The sequence below is a fragment of the Gadus morhua genome, chromosome 10 (assembly GCF_902167405.1).
Source record: "Gadus morhua chromosome 10, gadMor3.0, whole genome shotgun sequence".
NCBI lineage: Eukaryota > Metazoa > Chordata > Actinopteri > Gadiformes > Gadidae > Gadus > Gadus morhua.
Genome location: NC_044057.1, coordinates 9,840,194 through 9,860,033, shown reverse-complemented (window position 1 = coordinate 9,860,033; position 19,840 = coordinate 9,840,194). Strand labels below are relative to the sequence as shown.

Sequence of the window (19,840 nt, the reverse complement as noted above, 5' to 3'; positions counted from 1 at the left end):
ATTGAGAAGACCCGTGTTATAATTGCGATTAATGTGAAATACTATATATATATATATATATATACACATGGAATTTATATAAATGACGGTGTTAGACCCCCAGGCCGTTCTGCCGGCGATTTAAATTCGCTCTGCAGCATAGGCTGGAGATCGGGTAGTCTCCCGGTGGGTCGGTCCACTTTAAAAATTTGAGGTCTAGACTCCGTGCGCAGCCCCGCCTTCTCCAGTGAACAAAGAAAGCCTGCGCCATGACGAACGATTTTACCCCCTTTGTCTCACTGAACAACACAAAGCCCTTTCCATTAAATAAGTATTTTCCACCGATCACGACACGTTCTGGTTCGCAGAAAGTGTTGAAAACTTCAGAAAAATGAAGTCAGTGCCCGCAAAATTCTCTTCGTCCCGACGTCGACCCGAGAGAGAATAAAAATCCTCCCGATGTCAATTAATTACGTCCCCTGGACGACGGGACGTTGTTAATTTTAATCCCCGACGGCGGCGCTGGTGTGCGAGCCCTCATTGGAAAACGACCCACAAAGATCCAATGAAGACCAGTGATGTTGATAGGTTTTCAATGTAGTGAGTCCCCGGGACCCACAGTTGGCGAGTTGGGTGGGTCCCTGAGAAATTCAATGGGTCCCGACTCCCCAGTTTAAAAAATGCGTTTCTTTTTTATTAGGGGTCCAAGCCAACAGGTTGGAACCCTATTGTTTTTGTAAGGATTTTTTTTTAGGGGTCCAAGCCAACAGGTTGGATCCCTATTGTTTTTGTAAGGATTATTATACTTACTGGCTTGAAAGTGGGACCACAGCCCTAACGGTAAATGGTGCACACGCGCCAATTGCATGACTAGATCCAGAATCGGCACCGCTACTCAGATAACCAAATCCAGACATGCCGGTTACTAGGTGGCGCTATACCAAGGAGAAACACGTTTGGGGCTATAGCTCCCACACCGAACCTCCCACAGTCAAAAACTTGTACCCACATATTCACTGGTGTCTGCTGCATCTTTTGGCATAGGCCACGCCTATTTGCGTCACTAATTTTTTTTTCGCAAAATCGCGAAAACCGCTAAATGTTTTTTCGCTACTCCTCCCACATTTCTTGACCAATCGACACCAAACTTTGCACACGACATCTTCAGACGCACACGCAAAGAAATCGTCGGACAGTTTTCTGATCCGACCTTTGACGACGAAACGGTAGCGTTTTGAACATTGGTTTATTAGCTACGTTTTACGTCGAAACGCAAAAATTCAAAAAATACCATAATTAGACATCGGATCAAGCCCACATGTCGGTGCTACCCTTAATGGCGTTCAATAAAAAAAACGGAATATTTCGCCATTAGGGGGCGCAATAAACGAGGAAATTGTATATCTTCTAATTGGCCAAAGGAATGTTCTTCAAACTCAAGGGAAACCATCAAGGGGCAAACCCGAGTCTATATAGAAAATATGGCCAAGAATTATTAATGTGGGCGGGAGTTATTTGGCAAAGGAAAATTGTCTTTGGAAAATTTCGCCAACAGGGCGGCGCCAAAAAACGACGACATTGTATATCTCCTATTTGGCCAATGGAATGTTGTGAAAAAGTTACACACAGATTCACTGGAGTCAGCTGCATCTTTTGGCATAGGCCAGGCCCATTTGCGTCAGTATTTTCTTTATGCAAAATCGCGAAAACAGCTAAACTGACTTTTCGCTTCTCCTCCCACATTTCTTGCCCAATTGACACCAAACTTTGCACACGACATCTTCAGACGCACACGACAAGAAATCAGCAAAACTATTTTGATCCGACCATCGTTGACGAAACGGTAGCGTTTTGAATATATGTTTCGCGTTGCAAATCAGTAAAAACTATTTTGATCCAACCGTCGACGACTGAACGGTAGCGAAAAATGCGTTTGGGGCCGAAACTCCCACACCGAACCTCAGTCAAAACCTTTATATCCACAGGTTGTTCACGGTAGCGTTTTGAACACTTGCTTCGCGTTGTGCCGGCGAAATGCACATTTCTTGTCGCGTTGTGCTGGCGAAATGCACATCGCTTGGACCCCTGCATAACTGCTTGCAGTTCTAGTTAGGGGTCCAAGCCAACAGGTTGGATCCCTATTGTTTTTGTAAGGATTTTTTTTATTATTATTCCCGCGCTAAAAGTGGGCCCACAGCCCAAACCGTAAATGGTGCCGACACGCCAATTGCATGACTTGATCCAGGTCCGGCACCGCTACTCAGATAACAAAATCCAGACACGCCGGCCACTAGGTGGCGCTATACCAAGGAAAGACGCGTTTGGGGCTATAACTCCCACACCGAACCTCCCACATTCAAAACCTTGTACACACATATTCACTGGAGTCTGCTGCATCTTTTGGCATAGGCCACGCCCATTTGCGTCAATAATTTTTTTTCGAGGGGTCCAAGCCAACAGGTTGGATCCCTATTGTTTTTGTAAGGATTTTTTTTATTATTATTCCCGCGCTAAAAGTGGGCCCACAGCCCAAACCGTAAATGGTGCCGACACGCCAATTGCATGACTTGATCCAGGTCCGGCACCGCTACTCAGATAACAAAATCCAGACACGCCGGCCACTAGGTGGCGCTATACCAAGGAAAGACGCGTTTGGGGCTATAACTCCCACACCGAACCTCCCACATTCAAAACCTTGTACACACATATTCACTGGAGTCTGCTGCATCTTTTGGCATAGGCCACGCCCATTTGCGTCAATAATTTTTTTTCGCAAAATCGCGAAAACCGCAAAACTGTTTTTTCCCTACTCCTCCCACATTTCTTGACCAATCGACACCAAACTTTGCACACGACATCTTCAGACGCACACGCAAAGAAAGCACAAAACACTTTTTTGATCCGTCCTTCGATAACGAAACGGTATCGTTTTGAATATTGGTTTATTAGCTAAATTAGACGTGGAATATCAAAAATCCAAAGAAATCCAAAATTACACATCGGATCGAGTCCACATTTTACACACATGGTGGTGCTAACCTTAATGTCGTTCGATAAAAATCTCGGAAAATTTCGCCATTAGGGGGCGCAATAAACGAGGAAATTGTATATCTTCTACAAAATTTCGCTGCGAAAACGCTACAATGACTTCTCGCTACTCCTACCACAGTCAAATCCTTTGTATCCACAGGTTCAGGGTGGCGAAATGCACATTTCTTGTCGCGTTGTGCCGGCGAAATGCACATTTCTTGTCGCGTTGTGCCGGCGAAATGCACACTTCTTGGACCCCTGCATAACTGCTTGCAGTTCTAGTTATTATTCCATTTCTTAAATTAAATTAATAGTGTTAAACTCCTTGATGGTGGTATGATATGGTTATAATAAACGGATATATTAATGTATGTTCAAAATGTATCTGAAATTAAACAAATAAAATTCAAAATCTGAAAAGTTTATTGCAGCACTGTCACAGTGGCATGACATTACATTCAAATCAAACAACATAATCGACACGAATGAGCACAGCATCGAGCAGTGGAAACGTGGGTTTATTTACTATGAAGTTCGTATTTTTAATTGTTGAAATGAAATCAGCGGTGACGAGCTAGTTGTTTTGGTATCGGCTAAATTAGCATGTCGCGATACTTGGTACAGGGGATCACGTCTGCGCCGAGTAGATGCGCAGAGGGTTGAAACAGCGCTTGTCCGGTCTGCTCACAAGAAGGTTTCTTTGGCCAGTTACTGTGATTAAACACGAGTTGTTTAATGTTCACAATGTATCGTTTTTCATGGGGAAAATGAGATGCGTCCCCGGGACGCATGGATAGTGAGTTTAGTGCGTCCTTTCAGATTTTAATGCGTCAGGGACGCAGGACGCGTACCTAGCAACATCACTGGAAGACACACTTTTGCTTTTATTGGGACAATTATCAAAAGAAAAATAGAATACACTTTTGATATAGGAGAGCGAATAGTTGGTTTGTGACGAAAGATGTCACGACACAGGCGGTTGAAGAAAATGTATAAAATCAGATTGGACTAAAAGCCCAGCTTTGACTGCCATGCTATGGCTTTCTTACAGGGAAAGCAAGCCCCTTTCTCCTCTAAACACCTTACATTCAGTTTATTAATGACATCCCTTACCTCACTGATCAACTTTGCACTTCTACTATATCAAATAACTATTAAGAATAACCGGCTTCTAATTGGGTAATATAAAGGCCTTGCTCGAAAAATAAGTCAATTGATCTCAGGCAATTCTTGCCTGGTAAAATAAAGGTTAATAATACTCCAATTAAGGTATTCTTTTCTTGTTAACTGCATCCAGAAAAGTGTGCCTTTCATTGAAACTTTGCACAATGTTGCACACTTTTGATGATTAAAGCAGTGCATCTTCATTGACTTTCCAAATAGCACAATAACACTCACCCGGCATCGCAATACAGCTGCGCTAGTGGTGTAACGACATGCATTTGTATTGAACCGAATTTGGTACGGACATCACGTTGCATGGCACGACACGGAGAATGCACGGTATAAAATAAATAAAACTGGCGTGCAAATTGATTAATGTGATGCAGAACTAATGTTCGATACGCAAATTCTTCAGGGACAAGTATTGGCGCGTTTCCACCGGGAGGGTTCTTGTCGGTTCAGTCCGCCGTGTTCTACAACATGCACCATGGAAAGGATACCTGGTAGTTAAACTGTTAAATGCCCAGGCTCGAGCAGTCAAAACATTAAGCTTGGTGTGATCAAAATTAATTAATTTTTCACAAAACTGAATTGCATCATGCCTACAGTCCCATTCAGCTCCATAATTATTATCACTCGTTATCATGACCGTTACAATGAGCGATGTGGTATATGAAATGGGCTACGCTGTAGTGTGATACAATTAGTGTACAGAAAGTATAACTCACACAGGCATCAACAGCGGACCATTCAGAGAACACTCACATTTTACGTGAAAAGACAAATTAAAAATAAATTGACAAACTATTACCTGCCTCATTTCTTTAAAAAAAAAAGTTTGCTTACAGCAGTGTTAATTTCGTTAACGAAAAATATGACGAAAAATGTTCGTCAACGACCTTTTTTTCGTGACTTAGACGAGACGTTGACGAGTGACCTGTGTGTGTGATCTGTGATCTGATCTGTGATAATAAAAACGATGACGAAATGTCATTTTGTTTTCGTTGACGAGACGAGACGAAAATGTTATTGGTGTGCTGTTTGGACATTCAAAATGCACGATATTTTCCAATCAGTACACTCCCGTAAGGTTCTTATGCAACTGTTCACTCCTCCAGTAAATAGGACGGATCTTAGCTACGACTTGGCAACGGGAGGTATGGTCCACTCAGCTATGAGCTAACGTTATGCATTGTACATGATTCGAAATTCTTCCCAGCTTTTATTCCACAGATACTAGGGTCTATAGCATATAACCGCGTTGTCTGATTACAGTTTAATTCATTTTTCACAATTTACCGGCTCTCGTTTTGAAGAAAATCACCGCGCCATTCGTTTCAATGGGAATCGCCACGGTCTATACTTCAACATAAGGTGGACTTTGAAATTCGTCCCAGCCTTTATACCCAAGATACTATCGGGTTTATAGCATATAACCGCGTTTTCTGATTACAGTTTAATGCATTTCACAATTTACCAGCTATCGTTTTGAAGGCTGAACAGACAAGAGTAGTAAAGTGTGACGTCACGTTTCGAGAGCAACAGATTTTCGGTTCTACACAACCAAATTAACAAGGGGAAATCCTATGGCACACAAACCTTTTATAGAAAAGGAACAATCTTTTTGCGAATTGATTTGTGAGTTTGTTTTACCAATGATGTAAGTAATATTGAGAATAGATTGTCTTCATATTAAAAAAAAAAACTAAACTAAACTAACGTTTACAAACGTTTCCTTTTAATACCCCAGGGGAATACATGAACGCCTCGACATTTTTCGATCGGTAGTGATTTTCACCTCTTGAAATTGATTTATTTTAATTTTGAAAGAAACAACACATGGAAGCAATGGAGAACACCATCTCCCGTTCGGTTGTTTAGAACTGAAAATCCGGTTGCCAGGACAACGTAACGTTTTCACTTTAGTACTCTATTTGAGTGGAACAACTTAGCAGGTGTCCATATAGCCTATATAGGGTTAGCCTAATTGAACTAGTTTAAAAAGAGAAAACATTTTGACTAAAAGTAATGACTAAAAGTTGACTAAAATGTAAGGAATTTTCGTCGACTAAATCTAGACTAAAACTACAAAGGAAAACAATGACTAAAATGTGACTAAATATACTAAGCATTTTCGTCAAAAGACTAAGACTAAGACTAAATCTAAAATAGCTGACAAAATTAACACTGGCTTACAGTGCGTGTTCTCCATGCTGCCTGGAGGCGGAGCTAGCCTTACAGTGCGTGTTCTCCACGCTGCATGGAGGTGGAGCTAGCCGAACGCCTTGTTCACACTACATGCGTCCGTCGGCGGATGGCCGAGGGCGGGTCTGACGTATAGGGGATTAGTCTTTGTAGACGCATACTGCAGCCAATCAAATCGTCTCCCTCTACAAATCCGATGTGTGGATATTCATACAAAAGAGGACACAAACAGATGACTAAAAACAATCCTATTATTCCACATTTCTTTAAAAATATTTACTGGCCGGATTTTTCCTGCTTCTTCCTTTTTGTTATTGCAAAATGGATCCAGGAAACGCGTGGAGTGTATTTGCATTACCTCGATCTGATTGGCCGACGGATCTGGCGCTGCCTGAAATGTTGAACATTTCTCAACCTTTTGACACCGGCCACGGAGCCGGATGGACGGACCCACAATGCATTTCGTGAGCGCCCCATGCAAAGTCAATGAGATCCGTCGAAGGACGGAGGTAGTGTGAACAAGCCTTTACATTATGTTCTCCATGCTCCCTGGAGCCGGAGCTAGCCGTTACGGCTGTGGCACGGAACGGCTGCGACTCTGCCTTGCTTGCATTTCCACCGGGCGCGTTACGGCAGCGCAGCGTTGCCTTGCGAGCCAGCCGTATTCACGCGAGATCACGAGATAATCCTAAACCTAATGTACTCACCTTCCACTCCCAAAACTACTGCAATTAAATGTGACGCTTTGTCCTTCCGGCCATTGCACTTATAAAAAGGATGATTTGGTACATAAATGACGTTGTGATAGGCTACATGAGCTGAGTATTGTGTTTTATTTTGAAAATTGACCGGATGCTCTATGGCTTTTACTTTTTCACTTCCTGCCCTGCTCGATCTGCTCTGTTGAAATTGACGCGGTTCAGCAACGGCTTGCGGCAAAAATAGAAATGCTACGGAATGATAGCGCTGCGGCACGGCGAGCCGCTCCTGGGACATTGCTGAGACGTTCCGCATCCGCGCCCGATGGAAATGGTCTCATTGATTAGAGTGGAACCCATCTGCTGCGGTGACCGCGGCCAAGACGTGCCGCAGCCGTAACGCGTCCGGTGGAATCAGGCCTTTAGTGTACGTGCTCTCCACGCTGCCTGGAGGCGAAGCTAGCAGTTTGCATGAGCAAACGAGCGGAACGAGACGGCCTATCAGCAGAAGAGTTTAACCGACGGAGGGCAAGCCCGCCCTCCTTCTCATTGGCTAGCCCTCATTGATAAGTTTGACGAAACGTAGGATCCTTCTAGTGGCGACACATGACACTTCCATCATAAAAAGCCTCGGAACAACTTTGACCTTGGGGGGAAGGGTTAACTCTAGCCTCGTATTTCAGGAAGAAAAAGTTATATTCAAGGTCAAGCTTTTGACAATATGTGCATTCGATGGTGTATTCAAGCTAAGAGGAATTTCGGGAGCATTGAAAAAATAATTCTGATTTTTTGGTTTCAAACGCGGAATAGTTTGGATTATAGCACGCAACCAACGTAGCTTGTTGATATATTGTTGAGTGGTGAAGGTATTTTTATTGGGTACAAATTTCCACTAGATATTTGACAAATGATGCATAATAAGCATGAGGATACCCTATCGTAAAGGAAATGGACACTCGCTACCCAGGCTTAACATGCGCAGATGGCAGCTACACGCCAAGAAGAATAAAAGAACCAAGCAGTGTGAGTGAGTCAAGGTTTTTAACCTACTGCTTGGTTGTGAAAAAGTAACAAAAAGCACTTCAAAACAACACAACTTAGAAATATTGATGGACAGTGGAGCATTTTTACATACATTTATAAACAAAACGTAATACAAGATGTGGATTATGCCTAAATATATATTCGATCCACTATTTTTAGTTGTTGGTTAGCTATAGAATTGTAAGATATTTGGTATTTTACACATATACACAAACACATACCTCCTATCATGTATGTCACTTCTGCCCTATTGGTAGTACACTTTTCCACAGCTGAATAAATGCGCCATGGCTCAGATCCTGTTCTGGTTTTAACTATTGATGTTGACCAGGGACAACGTTAACAAACCATGAGAACTGCAGGGAGCCAATTTATCATTAAATCGTGATTTTCTCTGCTCCATTTATCTTACTGAGGGGCTGAGTTTTTATAAGCAGTACATTAACGGAGCAGAAAAAACATTAGGCCTACTTCCCTGCCCGTCTCACAGTGGATGTGGGGTATGGTCAGGGTACGTTATATAAAAACTCCAGGTAAAAAGTAAAAAATATATTACCTTACGAAATACGATATTTAGGTCAAAATTACCCCATACAAATACATGACTTTATGTCATTGATTTAGTTACCTTCAAAGAAACCGAAATTAGATCTGTTATTTGTCTAAATAATACAATATCTTGTATATCAGCTGAGACCAAAGTTATATCAAGAGTGGTTCTTGTTTTGCGCTAGTAATACTTAACTGATGTTTTTAAAAGGGAGAGTTTGAAACAGGCTTATCTCTAGATTCCAGATGGTTCGGGATAGAAATGGAAAGATATCCTTTCTGCTCATTACCATACAGAATATTCTGGTAATGTGTAAGCACGGCTGAGGTCATGGTGCGAGTGGCCCTCAAATTTCGCTACTATACAGTACTGTATGGGAGTGAAGCGTCAACTGGTGTAGTGATACTAGTGTTATGGTAAAAGGTCACACCTGGTTTAATCCTGAGAAAGATGGATCCTGAGCAGAGCTAACAGCCAAGCTTCGTTTCCTCTTCCCCACTGAAGAGTCTAAACACTAGGGCAGACAGTAGAGGGGTAGGGTCAACAACACACAGGCTCTAACCACCTTCAACAGATTTAGTATGGGTCAAACTAGCACTTCGGTTTTGGCCGCATGCTTAATGGGCAAATTATTTGTCATAATTTCAACAAAATTTAGTTTTGACTCCAGTCATTGAGGCACAGGTATGATGTTCCCGCTGTGTGCAGCGTCTTTGGGCAGAAAACCTGTTGTTCTAAGACGAGGACTATCCTTGTTTCATGTATGCAAAGTTTAAGTTTGCCCGATATACCTGAAGTGCAGGGTGAACTCATACTAATTCTAGATCTAATAAGCAGACAACATCCCCGGAGAAGGCCAGCGCAGACAGGCAACACCACGGCTCCAAAAAGAGCAAAGGAAGGTTAGGATAGATGGGGCAGAGCAGGGGCAGGGAGGGCCCAGGGCTGTCCAGGCTCCACTAAGGGCAGAGAACATATGGAGATACGCCATACATTGGTTTGCATTACTCATTAAAATAAACCTAGTTCTTCATGCCGTCTTCCAAGAACAAAATTAAACCAAATTTTGCAATATAAGCTGTAAAATAAAATTGTAGTTACAGTGCAATACGCAATAATAAATAATCACTTCATTTTTCATTTCATGCTTATATGGTAGAAAGTATATAATCATGTTCTAAGAAGAATTTCAGGGAAAAGCAGGAAGTTAACTTGGCTGCAGCAGCTTAAGTCTAAACCAGTGAGATAAAGGGATGGTGCCACATATACAGAGAGAAAAGGAAAAGCACTTTGACATTGTAGTATACCTAGAAGTCTATTCAAAGTTTAATTGAAGATTTTGAAACCTGTTCTGAACAGCTAGTGTGATGCCCATCCAAGACAAGGCATAGTGTGGCACTCCTTGCCCCAGTGAGGTTGAATGACTCATGCGCTTTTCCAATCAAAATTGTTTCAACCCTGGTTTAAAAGATTGATCTTAGCCTACACGGTGCCATGCAATAATGATCGAACCGTTAACACCAATTGACCATGCGGATGTGTGCACTTGCACGTACCGTTTTACACTGTTAAAAAGGACCTGGCCGTTTTGTTATAAACTAAATAACCCAGGTTAATTAGGGACTTTGACTATTTCCACATGTAAAACCGGCATGATTTTTGTGAAGCTCTACTCTTGTGGTGGAAACTTTCCTTAAATATGGCGAACAATTGACATCCATTTGATAAAATAGCTGTATCTTTCGCCAATAGTGCCAACAAACAAATCCTAAATTTATCTACTCCATTTCAACCGGCGGGTAATGCAATACATGATCCAGTTGGACCCAAAATTAACAACTGTGCTCATGACCAGGACTTTAAACATTTAAGAATTCTAACTTGCCTGATAGCATGCAGCGGGGGGGTTAGGGGATATACAAAATGTTATTGCGATAAGTAAATACACCTTTAATTACCCTCATGACTCATTGAATACATAACGTTATCTTAGCACAGAAACCCTACAGCACGCTTCAGTCTCCAAGTCCGTCAGAATGTGCAGTGCGTTAACACTGAATCTTAACTTGTGAATTCAATAGTTGATGGGCCCTATTGGAGACAGCCATCTAGACATGTAACTATGCCCTGACTTGTGTGGGAAATAACAAGATAGTTATGAAACTGGTTAACCCTCGTATGGGATATAATTGATGTCAAAAGATAGTTGAGGCGTGTTGAACGAAAATAAAGAATGATTTACAACTGGACAATATCTACAATTGACCTGAGGTTTAACACCCTGACTAAATCCTTCAAGATTGTAGTAGGTCTTCAACCAATCAATTTGATGTTTGGTGGTCAAAGTGGGAATCTAAAGATCCAAACCAATTAAAATGGATGTGACTGGGAGGGATACAGAACTTGCCATGAGAATCCGTACGGTGCTAAACGTACGACTCAACGACTAGATGGTTGACCCACCACGCTGCCTTTACTTAAAGTCTGAGAACTTTCCCTAGGAGACCCGGCTGCTACTTTAAGATTGTAATTACAAACACACAAAACACTCAATGTGTCAACACAAAATTCCTGATACGATAACGCTTTTAATAAATCAATTTTGCAAAGAATGACAAGTGCACAACACCCAGCTTATCTTCGAAACTTTCCTTAGGAATATTCTTGTAACAAATCTACATGCATTATTAAATATATAGCTCTATTCAACACTCAATTATTGGCACAACTATGTGTCAGCGCTGTAGTCAAATGTAGAAAATTTACTTATTGCTCCTAAAGGTGAGTGATTTATGAAGAGAAATATATAATTTTGCAAATAAGGATTTCAAATACTAATGTTTTCCGAATGTATGAAGACGATGTGATTATTTTTTTACCATATTTACCAAAATGGTAACCTTGTTAAACCTCTAAATGGGATTAACACACACACACACACACACACACTTAATTGAGAAATAAACATTTAAAGGAGGGAATAAATGTGCCATCGTTTGTAAATTGGACAAGTCAGAGCAAGTGGGCAGCGGTATCAAACACTACGCCCAAACCTAAAGCTCTTCAGTATGCTCCTTTAGAGCTTCCTCAAACGAACATTCATCATCTTTCTTAACAGCCAGATTTCCCATTCAAAATTTATATGGGGGATCCCAATATTGTTAATCGGAAACTATTTAGTAAGTAAAGTACCAAAAACACAGAAGAGCAGCACTGGGGTCTCATTTAAAACCGTTGCGTACGCACAAACGGGGCTGAAATTGGCGTACGTGACTCTCCACGCCACGGTTGTGATCTATAAAAAAAAACAACTTGACGGGAAAATGTGCGCAGCCCTAAGCAAACTCTGACCCATGCGTACGCATAGTTTAGAGGAAAAGGAGAATTGGCGACACAGATGATGTGGTGGTGAACTGAAGTCAGACCGAAGAATTGTAGAGTGAGAAGAACGATTATGTTCTATCATCGCCCTTCATAAATTTAATTTCAACCCGTATCATGCGTTAAATCTATGTAATCAGAATAATTTAAGTCAACTGCGTTATTTCTCAGTTATAACTCCAGAAACATCTCCATAGAATAGAAATCAAAAAAAATTCTCTATATTTAATCCCGTCACTCCATACTGTCCACTGACGGCACGACTGCATGGAATAAAGCATCAGTCCAACATGTGTCAATAACATAATATTTTTATGTGACACTGTAAACACATAATCAAATGTCAATTAAATCCCAAGTGTGGAAAACCAAGCCACACTCCTCATCAAAATTGTTGTCCGTTACTCTAGATGCTTTTCATGACAAATCAGGCATTAAAAAGGGGTTATGTTCAAGAACATTTTACGTGGGTGATTACAAACTGATTATCCAAGGTGTTCTCGGTCAGTCTTATTACCGTAACCCTATAAATACAGATGCGAGCGCCGTGGTTATGCTGCACCATATGCCACTTCTGGCGGACCACGCAAATGGCAGGATTCGGAGGGAGATGGTCTTTAGGGACCATAACGATTTATTTGTAGGCTACATAAAAATATGTAACTTTATGTCAGACCAATTCTTTTTTAATTCTGGGACTGTGCGCTCCGTGCTACTGACAGAGTTCACTGCTGCAGCAACATGTTGCCACTCACTCTGCTTTTTGTTGTTGGCGATCCCAATCCTGTGACCGCCAAACAAAACTACTTTTCGGGCCTCCATCTCACCAACAAGTGTCTCCACTTCAACCTCCGTGAAATTTCGCTTTTTTGCTTTTATCAGTACTTCTGCCATTGTTTCCATAAGACATAATACTTGCATCTGAGTCTGTTTTATATGCAGATCGAATTCATGACGTCATTTGCATTGACCATTTATGGTTAAAAAGGGGCGTGTACAGGGCGGAACGTGAAGCTGATTCAGCTGCGCACACTTGTAGGCATTCTGATTTATAAAGAAAAGATTGCGTACGGTCTGTGTACGCAGGGTTTTATAAATCTGAATATTTTTTGGCGCACGCAAAACTTGGCTTTTGGGCGTACGTACACTTTTAGTAGCGATCCCACGCACAGTTTTATAAATGAGACCCCTGGTGTTTCATAAAACCACCAAATCATTCTGGAGAGACATAAGAACACTGAATATTCATTGTTTTTCATAAGGCTTAAAATAGCAGATAGGTAATCACTCTCCTTCCGTTCCAGCGTAATAGAACAAGGCAGTAAAGTAAAGAAGTTAACAGTTTGTAAGTGAAAAGCTCGGGCAGAACTCTGAACACCACCAACTATGTGCTTGCCCAGCACAAACTTTATGAGGCACCAAGGCATAGATCTTGATTTTTTAAACTACTCCAAAAAATTGCTATGTCACTCGTTTCGTCTGTCTCCAAATATGGATATGAATCCAATACAATTCAGCTGAAAGTACACTTCCAAAATATAGCTTGGGATTCATCAAAGATTACTACACCAATATATTTAATATCAGTGTGATCAAGTAAAGAGGGTTGCAGCTAATGTTCATTAAGGACTTGCTTTAGCGTAGCCAAATGTTGCCTGTCTGCAAGGGCTCACAAGTACAGGGTATTCATAATGTTCAGGCAACGAGGGTATCTTTGAACAAATCATACAACAAATAAGGAAAAAGAAAAGCGGAGGCTCTTCTGTGTGAATGGAGAAAATAAATCGTTTTACAACATTTTGGAAAAAGGCCAGCAGGGATATAATTTAGAGTTTATTAAATAGCGTAAGCATACATCTTTACTTCTAGCTCTTTAATTCTATAATATCTTCATAGGCCCCTAATAATTAGTCATTCTAACAGTTTGACCTTTTACCCTAGCGTTAAATGATTTTAATCTTCTATCTAGGACAACAATCCATTATCAACATGGTAAAGGGCTGAAGGATTTTAAAGAGCGATAAAGTTTAGGTCAATTGAACTTGACATTAATGATGAAAAAACGAATGAGTTAAGATTTGGTTTCCCATTTGTGGGCCTCTTTCCAACGTTAAATTCTCTTTGCCATTCATGACATCATTTAACTGATTGACTTAGAGGATGGGCATGATTAAGTTGAGGGGAGTACATCACAAAGTGTGTATCTTTTAACAGTATTGAAATGCATAATAGATAGATCAAAATTATTCATTATTAATGGCTCTAATCACTATTCAATTGCTATACAACTGAAACAAAAGTGAACGGTTAAGTGAGCCTGCAGATTTGTAAACGGAATTGTCCGGGAGCTAGGGGTAAAATGTATCAAGCAACAATGTAGAAAGATGGAAAGATGATGGTTTTGGAATTGCAAGAGATTGTGACGCCCTACCTTGTTACAGTGTCGACCGATGCCCATGAGGAAGTTATCTGGCTTTATGTCTCTGTGGATGAAGTTCTTTGTGTGCACATACTCGATTCTGCTGATCATCTGGTTATCAAAAAAAAAGGTAGAATCAGAAACACATTCAGAATAAGTGGAGCACCGAAACTCTGGGCCCACAGCTAACATTTTATATTGGTGGCATTGGTGCACCTACCTTTTTAATCTGTGGGCACCCTAGCATATTTGGTCACTGCCCTTTATTCAATCCTTCATAAATTGTAAAATATTGTCATTGCATAGATCCATTTCTAGCGATAACACCTCAATTACCTACAAATAATCCTGGCACTGATTTACCGTGCATCCAAATGATAAATGTAAGCAGGCTTGTGCCCTGAAACTGTGATTCTACATTTCTGTAATTATTAAATGTTTGGCATTTAACTTGATCGAATAAAATGATAAATGATTGTGCTTAGATCTTAAGCTTAGTCTTTCCTTCTACTTGTTATGGTGCATGTGGCCTTTATTTTCTTTAAATGTCAATGGTTATTCCCAGGTTTATGAATAAATGACGGAAAAAAAAAAATAAGAAAAAAAGTAAAGCCTTGTACCTGATCGGCCAACATGAGGACGGTCTTCATGGTGAAGCGCCGGGAGCAGAAGTTGAACAGGTCTTCCAGACTGGGTCCTAGCAGGTCCATGACTAGAACATTGTAGTCCTTCTCCTGTCCATACCACCTGAAAAGAAAATCACAAGAGTATATGGTCAGCCCTCTGATGGCTTTACCTGGAGGATGAACACAATTCTAACCCAAACAAGGTGTTGAAATCCCAGATTATTCAGGATAAAATTACATTAATACATTTTTTTCTACAGCAAATTATGCATTTAGGCGATTGGACGAAAACATTGCAAATTACCAGTGGACTTTATTTGAAGATCTAGTATATATTTATGTTAACTGCTCGGACCAGCAGATGCATAAATCACGCTCAAAGGAAAGGTTAAAATAAACCTTGTGTCAGACTACTTAGTCATTGCAAGATTCCAACTGATCAAAATCTCACAGCAGCGTCTAAAGTGTTAAAAAATGTGAAGCTACGCAACCAGTTAATTCAACTGATCACCTGAGGAAGGAACATGCAGGCTAAATCCAACCATAATATTGGAGACAGTTGATAAACAATGGATTAACAGCCTAAAGACGCAGATGACAGCACACAAAACAGGTGTTGATTTTTTTTATTTGGTTGGGCTTGACGGATAGCTATAGTGTAACGCTATATAGAGTTATTCCCCCCCGCGGTACGAGCCGAACAGTGACAACCATCACGGTCTAAACCAAACCCGGGGGCGCGGGGGGGAATAGTTCCCCATCTAGTACATTTACATTTAGCAGACGCTTCTATCCACAGCGACTTACATCAGTTAATACACACATTGACACACCGACGGCAGAGTCAACCATGCAAGGTGACAGTCAGCTCGTCAGGAGCAGTGGGTTAAGTGTCTTGCTCAGGGACACATCAACACTCAGCTAGGAGGAGCTGGGGATCGAACTAGCAACAGTTGTTACAATACAACTGCTCTACCTCCTGAGCTAAGCCGACCCGATCTAGTAAACACCAAACATGATCTTGTTTTTGTATTTCTGCAGAGTGCGTTATGAATATCAGACCTTCAGGTGCATGCACAGAACCATTCCTCTACACAGAACCCTCAGCCTCTTAGCCTGGCCCTTTACGTCTCTTGGCCGTTTAGAAACCAGATGGCTGCTGTTTCAGGTTCAACCAGACTTTTTGGTGGGAATTGCAATCATGGAACCAAGTTGTTCAATGTTTTGCACTCAATTATGTTTTGCTATTTTTATCTAATGACCTTTAACAGAGGAATTGAGATGCAAGTGACCAAAGATATCAAAGTAAAACTAATTATTTTACCTCTGCAACCCACTAAGAATGAATCAGCCGTGTATATCAGTTCACTCCCTGCACACCTTTTTCATCCTATGAATCACTGTTGCAGCAAAGTGGGTGAAGGGTGAGGAAGGAGCATCAGGCTGAGCAGGTTAAACAGGTTCTACCAATGGGCCCATTGCAGTGGGATTGGTTTCCTTGAGGAGGTTGTCTGTGCTTTCTTCAGTGTTTGCAATGACTGCAGAAAATGTGTTTTATAAAACCAAAACATCAACCTCGTTAACAAACTAATAGTTTAGTTTCCAACGTATGAATAGGAGATTCTAAATATACACAATTAAAATTGAGCAAGTCGTATTTGGGGAGTTAATAAAATGCATTGCTCTTTAATTAAAACAGTTTGTAGAACAGTAAATTAGAAAAAGTAGCAGACTTCTGCATTAGCCATTGTTTAGAATAATACAAATATCAAAACACAAAAACATGAAGCAAGCAGAGTGAGGCTACATACATTTGGGATTTTGTTTATTATAAGTACTAGTACCCACATGAAGGTAGATTGTTGCAATTATTTTGGGTGCTGACTGCAAGACAAGTGCACCCCTAAACCCAACTATAGGCTACAGATCTAATTTGCCAACAGGGGTTACTAGACACTATGTCCTAGTTGTTGAACGCACACAGGCGATCAAGTTCCAGCCAGCAGCCATTGGGCTGGCTGCCAATAGTCAGGGTGTGTGTGCATTTGAGGGAACAGAAATATTCAGCAGGGTGGGAAGACCGACAGAATGTTTGACTATAATTACTGAGGCCAACAATTTAGCTTACTCCCACAAGGAGCCTATACAAAGTAATAACAGGTTGTCTTTTATTTTGACCTAAAACCCAGGTTAATAGGACTTGAAACCCACTGTAAAAACCATTTGGCAAACTAGGATGATCTGTGGCAGTTCAAAGCCCTGTGCATTTTACTTTTCACCTGTCTACAACAGTCCATCAGCACCCCTCCATACCTCACGAAACAAATACAATGTTCTTGTGAATCGGAATTCAACGTTTAGTGTTCGAACCAGGCTGCCGTGTGGTACCTACATTTAATGGGTTGACCATTTGGCAATAGGTCCTAACTTATTCCTTTGTAACAAATAGCAAATTATCAACTATTAACTACACGAATATATATGCGTTTACTAGGGTTTTGAAAGGACCTTTGCTTACACGCTAGCAACAAACGTAACGCAGACATTTGAAGACAATCTTCCATTTGTTCCAATACAACCGTGCTCCATTCCTGAGCAAACGGTTCAACTTGCCAAACATTTGACAGTTGACACACAAGTGCGTATCGGTCAGGCCGAGCCAACACCCAGCCCGACAGTAGCCAAGGTTAGGCTGCTGCTTTCTGCTCGGCCGCCATTTTCTAACAGGGAGTGGAAGACATGTTGGAGCAGCACAACAAAAGAGGAGCGGCCATTTCCAGCTCCCTACTTCTTCATTCGCTATCATACATTTAAAATAGGTACGGTTCGTTAAGCATAGGCCTTCACAAACATGGCATGTTTAAACAGCGTTCTGCCTCTGTAACAGTCCTACGGTGGACAGCAGATAAACTGGTTAGGGCTGTGGACCCGACGGCTTTAGTCGTAAAGAACCTGATTAAGGCTCGACGTCAATGCGCATTTTACCACCGCCACCCAGAACACAATCACTGATATAACCTTACCTGATGTGGGGAATGCCGATACCTCCTTGTAGGATCTTGTAAAGTTTACTTTCGTATAGTAGCTGTGGATGTCTGGCTTTCTGCGATTCCAATTTGACTGCTACCTCCTGAAAGAAATACAGGATCTCAACACAGCTGACCATGTTTCAGACGGCTCTGTCGTAGGGGCTCATGCTCAAATCAGGATCTGGATTACTTTGAAAACCCACATAAGTTCGATTCGGGGACATTATCAAGGGCACAGTGGAATACATTTAGTAACTATTGAATTAAGGCGATCAAAAGAGATTGACGTGGGGTCGAGGCCTTCCAGCACCACGCCATACTTAACGCTAAGTAGCCTTATAGAATGCTCTAAAACCCATAAAGACCGATCTGCCTCTAATATCAGTATAACAAAGACATGGAGCAGTGGGTTACCTCTCCGTTGGTGATGTTGATGGCCAGGTAGATATCTCCGAACGACCCCGACCCGATCTTCCGGACCAGCTTGTATTTTCCCCCGACTATAAACTCGGCTTTGGAGCCGCTGCTACTCGCCATAATCCCCACCAATTATTACGGCAATTTCGATTAGAATCAGTATAATATAAAGAACATACAAAGTCAGATTAATTGCCGATTTATCGAGGAGATAGTGCTGATCTAACGTGCCTCCCGGGAGGTGTCGTCGAAGCCAACAGTGAAAAAAACACGTTCTCTACCAGCGGAGTAACTTAACGAAACCAACACGACCAGTGTGAAAAGTGTGGTTAATCAGACGGTAATCCAAAACTAATCGAAATAAAACGTAAAGTCATCCGATCGGAGCAGCCGTTCTGCTAGCCGGACATCGCTACACCAGAGGTCCACACATCGACAGTCCCTCGACTCGAGGCCAATAAGTCCTCAATTCAATCTTCGGATGGTATTTAGTTCGATATTCGCTAGTCCTTTCACGACGTTGGTCGACGAAATCGAAGGGTTGCAGCCGTCTTTACAAAGCGCAACCCACTGGATCCGCCATCTTCTCCTCGCAGTCTTTTCTCTCCTTGTTTCCGTTCGCACTGAGCTAGCATTAGCTAACCACCGGGAGCGCGCACTGGCGCGCGCACACTGTCCTCTCGGGGACGCGCTGTGCTCTACAATGTAGTTTAAGCGTCTAGCCAAACCATGGCCATTATGCTTTTATTTTATTTTTTTCCTAACCTTAATCGGGATTCCTTTCGTGATTTATTTGAAACTGTATCATAATCAAAATGTTTTAAAGTTGTAAATCCCCTATATTGAGCATGTGAACCACCTCGTGTCTGATCAGAAGAACCCAGCGAAACTCGAGGGCATTCCTCCTCTCCCCAAAACGTGTCCGAATCCGTTTTCTCAAGCAGGTCTATACAGAGCCTAGAACAGAACAGAACAGTGCAATTGGCAATAAAGCTAAAATACAAAAAATTTAATTTAGTTCCGTAACTAAATGTGCTGAAAATACGAGAGGTGAAAGAGGCGAGTATCAAACATATGTTGAGTCCAATTATTTGAGGTCCATAAATAATAAAAATAAAAATATGGTAAAAACAAAATTTAAACTTGCTTGATTACATTATCATTCAATATAAAGATATTTATACAACGGGGGGCCTAAATCGAGCGATCTGATTGGTTCCTAACTGTTGTATAATGAGCGTATACATAACTGCTATGACGCCCGATTTTGTGAAAGTATCACTCAGCGCCTTGAAGTG

The 19,840-nt window shown here is 41.4% G+C and overlaps 1 protein-coding gene across 8 annotated transcripts in view; it reads right to left on the bottom strand.

Moving 5' to 3' along the window:
- csnk1a1 (casein kinase 1, alpha 1) overlaps nucleotides 1-19,223 on the bottom strand; it is a 29,787-nt gene extending 10,564 nt beyond the window's left edge. For 6 of the 8 annotated variants that reach the window (XM_030367656.1, XM_030367660.1, XM_030367658.1 and 3 more), the window contains exons 1-5: nucleotides 18,540-19,223; nucleotides 18,120-18,226; nucleotides 15,091-15,217; nucleotides 14,483-14,581; nucleotides 9,101-9,184 (exon numbers count right to left, since the gene is read on the bottom strand). In XM_030367656.1, coding sequence (XP_030223516.1) covers nucleotides 9,101-9,184; nucleotides 14,483-14,581; nucleotides 15,091-15,217; nucleotides 18,120-18,226; nucleotides 18,540-18,662 — 540 coding nt within the window. In that variant the 5' untranslated portion in view covers nucleotides 18,663-19,223. The remainder of the gene's footprint in view (nucleotides 1-9,100; nucleotides 9,185-14,482; nucleotides 14,582-15,090; nucleotides 15,218-18,119; nucleotides 18,227-18,539) is intronic. The other 2 variants (XM_030367662.1, XM_030367663.1) reach the window with 1 other exon arrangement.
- Between the last annotated feature and the right edge of the window lie 617 nt (nucleotides 19,224-19,840).